This window comes from Panthera uncia (assembly GCF_023721935.1).
Source record: "Panthera uncia isolate 11264 chromosome C1 unlocalized genomic scaffold, Puncia_PCG_1.0 HiC_scaffold_4, whole genome shotgun sequence".
Lineage (NCBI taxonomy): Eukaryota > Metazoa > Chordata > Mammalia > Carnivora > Felidae > Panthera > Panthera uncia.
The window spans coordinates 72,154,151-72,160,150 of record NW_026057585.1 but is presented as its reverse complement, the minus strand read 5'-3'; the positions used below and the strand labels follow the sequence as shown (position 1 = coordinate 72,160,150).

The window sequence follows — 6,000 nt, the reverse complement described above, 5'->3', positions numbered from 1 at the left end:
GCTCGCCCGGGACGCCGGCCGCCCGCCCGCCCGCCAGCCCGAGCGAGCGGCCCGGGGCGTCGAGGGGGCCCGCGCCGCGCCGGGCGCCGCCGCCCTGGCCGCCATGTGCTCCCAGCTCTGGTTCCTGACGGACCGGCGCATCCGCGAGGACTACCCGCAGGTGCAGATCCTGCGCGCTCTCCGTCAGCGCTGCTCCGAACAGGACGTGCGCTTCCGGGCGGTGCTCATGGACCAGATCGCCGTCACCATCGTCGGCGGCCACCTCGGTGAGCGAGGCGGGCCCCGGGAGGGCGGGGAGGCGCGCCGGGGTCCCCGGGAGCCGGCCGGTGGGCGCGCGCACCCGGGCCTCCCCCAGCCAAGTCTCCTTCGGGCCCCGCAGACCAGCCGCCCTCCCCCGCGAGCCCTCCTAGGGTTGGAGAAAGCCCCTAACCTTGAGAGCTTCCTTTGACCACCACCATCTGCTCCGAGACCAAGATTTGAGAACGGAATTTCACGTACTTAGGGGACTTTGTTTTGGGAGGAACTCGAATTCACCTGAAGCCGTCTGGAGGTCCGAGGAAAATTTGCAAATTCCGCTCGCATCCATACCCTATCAGTATAGCTTTATGGAAACCCTCACTAAATTTACAAAATTGCCATTAAGATGAATGTTTTTAAAAGTTTTCTAGGAGCGTGTAAGCGTCAGTAATGCACTACATAAATGTCATTCCCAGACTAGGAACCTACATAGGGGAAGACATTTACGATTGGAGTCACCTCTTGAGTATGTAAGTGGGAGAGTGGACCGTTGATGGCTTCTCTTTAAACTCATCCTCCTTCCTAAAAGAGTTGAATTCTGATTCCAGAAAAGCCAAGATTTCAGGTACAGACCATTCTGGCCTCAGATTTCTCTATGCTGTGTCCAAGAGACATTTTTTGGGTAAGACATGGTTATCATCTGTGACCGTGACCTCAAAAGGTTAAGTATGTTTTTAGATATTCTTAATTATCTTTAATACAAGCAGTCTGTGACAGGAATCCGTGGCTTAGGAACCTCCCTCTGGTTTGCAGTTTGAGTCGCTCCAGCCTCCACTCTGGAAGTAATCCAGCTACTTCAGGGGCATCAGATGTAGGGCTGGGGGTGAGGGGAATTGGGGCCCAGTTCAGGGTGCTTTTTGGGACACCATTCATAATATTTCAGTCATACCTGGTTAAATAAGCTCATGATTCGTTACTCTTCTTTAGCAGAGGAAAGGGATTCCAAATTCTGAACAGGATACTTACAGGCATTTTGAATGTGACCTGTGTAGAATGTATCTGTTCTAGGTGCTTCATCCATAAATTTATCTAAACCCTTCATAAGTAATATCAGATTATATAGCCTGCTGGAGAAATATACTATAAACATTAGGTGTCACACATTAATCTAAAGCAATGTGTCATCTATAAGGGGTACTGTCTATTCCCGATTTGTTAAAACGCTTAACAGTTAACGTAGAGTAAGTAAGATTCCTGAATAAGGGTTCTGCAAAGCTGAATTCTTACCACAGCTTTGCTACTAACAAGTATCTTGGCTTTACCTTGGCCAGGTCCCTTTATGTCTTTGAATCTCAGGTTTCTTGTTTATAAAACTAAGTGGTTCTTGCAGCTCTAAAATTCTTAAATGGAACAATCTGTTATATTTTACTGATCTAGATCTAGTATACATTTTTCTACCCCCAAGGTCAGTTTGTTTGCTCTTCATTTTATTTCTTTATTTTGCAGCTTGTAAAGATGCCATTTTTGAGATATAGTCATTGAAATTCCACATCATATTCCTGTTGTAAACCCATCACACATTCTGTGAAAGAGTAGGGAAGTGCTGTTTTGTATCTAAAATCCCCTTTTAGGGGTGCCTGCCTAGCTCAGTTGGTAGAGTATGTGGCTCTTGATCTTGGAGTTGTGAATTTGAGCCCTATGTTGGGCATAGAGATTACTAAAATTTTTTTTTAAACATTTTAAAGAATTCATCCCAGAAAAAGAGAAAATTAAATTCTCGGTGCTGCAGAAAGCATTTAAACACTTCTGTTCAGTGTCTTAAAAGTTTATAGGAATTTATTTGTGACTGTAGCTCAATCTATTCACAAACTAGGAGTTACTTCTTCTTACAGTAGAAGAAAATATAGTTATTTGCCTAGTTAAAGGAGAAACTGAAGACAGGTATTTTTTGAAGCAGTTTTAATCTTTTGCTAATTCAGAGATAGCCACACACAATTTATATAATATAAAACAAACCTATCAGATAACTATTTCCTCCATCCAAAGGAAGGGTGTGAAGGGTGATCTCGCTTGCTTGTTCAGTGCTGTAGAGATGACTGGAATAGTGTCTTACAATAATAGGCACTCAATATATATTTTTGAGTGAATAAAGATATGCACTCTATTTCCCAGTTTCTTCTGCAGTCAAACTATAGAAAAGATGATTGGCTGAGCCAAGTATTCTTCTGAAATGAACTCTAGAACTTACTGGCTTTGAAATACAGAAATAGTTACTGATATTAATGCCATTTCCCACTTGAAAATTATTGAGTGAGAGCTGGGAAAGCCTTTGGGATTGTCCATCCCGACCCTTTCATTTTACAAATGAAGAACCACACACTCAAAGATACTCAGTGCCACCCAGCTGGTCAGCAGTAGCGACAGTTAAAGACCTGGTCTGATTTCCAGCTGTGGATACAGAATAAGTCTGTGCTGGGGCATCCACAGCCTGTAGTACCTTTTCCTGTGGATGTGGAATTGAACTGAATTAAATTACATTGAGGCTAGAGCGTGACTTTTCAAAGTGATATTAAAGTTTAGGAGTTTAATGCACCACCTTTACAAAGTCTTCATTCATACCATTGCTTCCTTCATTCCTTCTTCAGATTAGTGTAGGGGTTGATGCAGGAGTCAGTATGGGCAGGACCTCAGCCAATTACTTCAGTTCTTTCCTGAGGTTCCCCCTGTGGAGGCTAGTGGGACCTTCGATCCAGAGACAGAATTTCAGGTTATATTCAGACAAGAGATGAAAAGTTTAGGATTTAAAGATGGCAGTTATTTTAAACAAGATAATACAAGTAAGCTGAAAATGCCATGCAAATGCAAAGTTTTGTGATGAGTATTTTTTTTAGTGTTTATTTATTTTTGAGAGAGAGAGAGAGAAAGAGAGTGTGCACAAGCGGGGGAGGGACAGAGAAAGAGGGAGAGACACAAAATTCAAAGCAGGCTCTGGGCTCCGGCTGTCAGCTCTGAGCCCGATGCAGGGCTCGAACCCATGAACCATGAGATCATGACCAGAGCCGAAGTCGGATGCTTAATTGACTGAGCCGCCCAGGTGCCCCTGTGATGAGTATTTTTAACCAGTGATCTAGCTGCCCCAGCCTACCTTTGGATGGGGTGAGTGGGAATGGCCACTGGGAAGAGTGGAATGACCTTCAGGTGACTGAAGCAATCCTGTAGAAAACACTTTCCCTTCACCTTTCCGTGGGATGTAGCATCTCTGTTCCTTCTTAGAAACCACAAGTTCTTCATTCATTCAACAAATATTTCTTAATTGTTCCTAACCACAGGCTAAGGTGGTGGTACATGTGTCACCAAAATGCACATAGTAAGAGTCAAAGCAAAATATGTGTAGTGTTTGTTGTGTGCCGGGCAGCTGTTGAGGTTCTTTCTGCAAATTAACTCTCAAAAACGTCACTAGGGTGTCTGGCACACAGTACTGGCTGGCAGTGAGGACCAGCGCTCAGGAACTCCAGTCTCAGCAAATTTGTTTCCTCTCTTCCACTCTGCCCCATGCATCACCTGCACTGACTTCCCCGTGCCCCGTGCACTCGATTCCCTTGGCCCAAGGTGCCCATCTGGTGCAGTTCCCCTCACAGGGCAAACTTTCTTTCTTTCTTTTTTTTTTTAAGTTTATTTATTTATTTTGAGAGAGAGAATACATGTGAGTGAGGGAGGGGCTGGATGAAAGGGAGAAAGAATCCTGAGCAGGCTCCATGCTCAGCATGGAGCCCAGCGTGGGGCTCGATCTCAAAAACCATGAGATCATGATCTGAGCCGACATCAAGAGTCAGATCCTTAACGGACAGAGCCACCCAGGAGCCCCTCATGTGGCAAATTTATTCCTCCTCCATCCTCAGCTCCCATGATTCACCTCTGTACAGTCTTTCTTGAACTTCCTTCCCTCCCCTCCCCTCAGGCAATCTCTTTCCCATTTGCTGCCAAGTAACATTGTGTATCTTTCTAAAATAGCATCCATCATATTTTATTGTAATTTATCTATTTACGAAGTTTGTCTTCTCTTTGTCTCCCGAAACGACTGGGGATCCCTCAAATGTATGTTCCGAAGCCGGCCTCCATACATAGTAGGCCTCCAGTTAATGTTTGGGTGATTGAGTGAAGGGCATGAGAAGCTAATTTGAAGCGTATGAGACTTTTACTGTAATTAGGTTCTGTTCGGGAGATCATTTTTGGCCATGTAAATGTTTTTGTGATGAGCCATTCTATGAGGACAGAGCCACCAGTGTAAATTAAGTTCTTTGATCACCCACAGGTCTTTACAATGGCAGTTTATTGTCTCAAAAAACAAGTATAGTCACAAACTCAGGGATAGACATCGAGACCAAAAAGATGCACCTGACCTGGAAATGAGGGTGTGTGGCAGTTTGTCTCTTAGGAGCAGAATGACTCAGCATTCCTTGTCTTTCTTTCAGAGCTGAAACCTTGGTGGCCATATGGCAATTTCTAGGTCAGGTTCTTTAAATTAAGGTGTTCTGGGATATTTTTCTTTGGTTCTTTGTTGTAATCAGCTGAGTTAGATGTAAGTGCTCGAGTGGGAGGAATCCGAACTGAATTTGATGAAATGGTCGTGTCGCAGCCTTCCAGAAGATGGCAGAGGCCTCACAGAGAAGGGATGGTCTCCCATTGCTGTGCAAGGAGGCCCTAGCAGGCAAGGGTACATACTAACCTGTGCATAGAGGTTGATCTTTGACCTCGCTCTCTGCCCAAAGCCTGGGCCTGACACTCTGTAATCTGAATAAGCTACCATACAGGACTAGTGGAAAAGTCTGAGAGTGGATGGAAGCATCTGCCATATACTGTTTCTAAACCGACGTGAGCACTGAATGGATACGCCTTATCGCGTGGGTCTGCATTTATATCCGTGGGCCAACCTCAAGGACTGAGGATGGACTGGATGTGTACTTTATGATTCTAACGGTAGTTTTCAGGGATACCTCATGAACTGTGTTGGAAAGAATTCTAGAACCAATACATTGGGGTCCTTAGTAGATCTCAAAGCCTTACTTACAGAGTTCTGAACCACCTATTGCTGTTACCGTAACACTTCCTCCAAATTTGTTAGGATTGCCTGGTGGAAGGGGTAGAGCCATCATCAGAAAGGTCCACGTAATCCCCATCCCTCCACACGTCCTTGTCACTCCCCTTATTAGCAGGGAGTCCAGTGACATCCAGGTATGTCATTGCCAGCCTCACCCCATTCCACCCTCTTCTCCAGTGGTTAGGTACGCCAACCTTACCCACTTTCCTGAGACACGTTACCTTATTATGGGTTTATATTGTTTTAACACATAACTACAACATGATCTAAAATGTTTAATCTAGTCCCATTTGATCCTTCACTCTTAAAAATAACTCAAGCGATGCCTGGGTGGCCTAGTTGGTTGAGTGTCCGACTTTGGCACAGGTCATGACCTCACAGTTCATGGGTTCAAGCCCCACATTGGGCTTTACACTGACAGTATGAACCTGCTTCATATTCTCTGTCCCCCCCCCCCCCGCCCCTCCCTCCTCACGCACTTGCGCGCTCTCTCTCTCTCAAAAATAAACATACATTAAAAAAATAAAAGTAATTCAAGAAGACCCCCCCCACCATGAGAAAGTGATAAATGTAAATTAGTTACTTTGCATTGAGGAACCAACAGGAATAATGGAATAGCTATTTCTGTAACTCTGTTATTAATGCTTTCATATCTTTTATGTGCC

The 6,000-nt window shown here is 44.9% G+C and overlaps 2 protein-coding genes across 2 annotated transcripts in view; one reads left to right on the top strand and one right to left on the bottom strand.

The window, feature by feature from the left end:
* The window catches only part of LOC125913688 (translation initiation factor IF-2-like), a 21,207-nt gene extending 21,102 nt beyond the window's left edge, over window positions 1-105 (bottom strand). The window contains exon 1 of the mRNA XM_049618879.1: window positions 3-105. Coding sequence (XP_049474836.1) covers window positions 3-105 — 103 coding nt within the window. The remainder of the gene's footprint in view (window positions 1-2) is intronic.
* The window catches only part of RIMKLA (ribosomal modification protein rimK like family member A), a 30,238-nt gene continuing 24,299 nt past the window's right edge, over window positions 62-6,000 (top strand). The window contains exon 1 of the mRNA XM_049617378.1: window positions 62-266. Within this exon, the coding sequence (XP_049473335.1) occupies window positions 104-266 (163 nt within the window). The 5' untranslated portion in view covers window positions 62-103. The remainder of the gene's footprint in view (window positions 267-6,000) is intronic.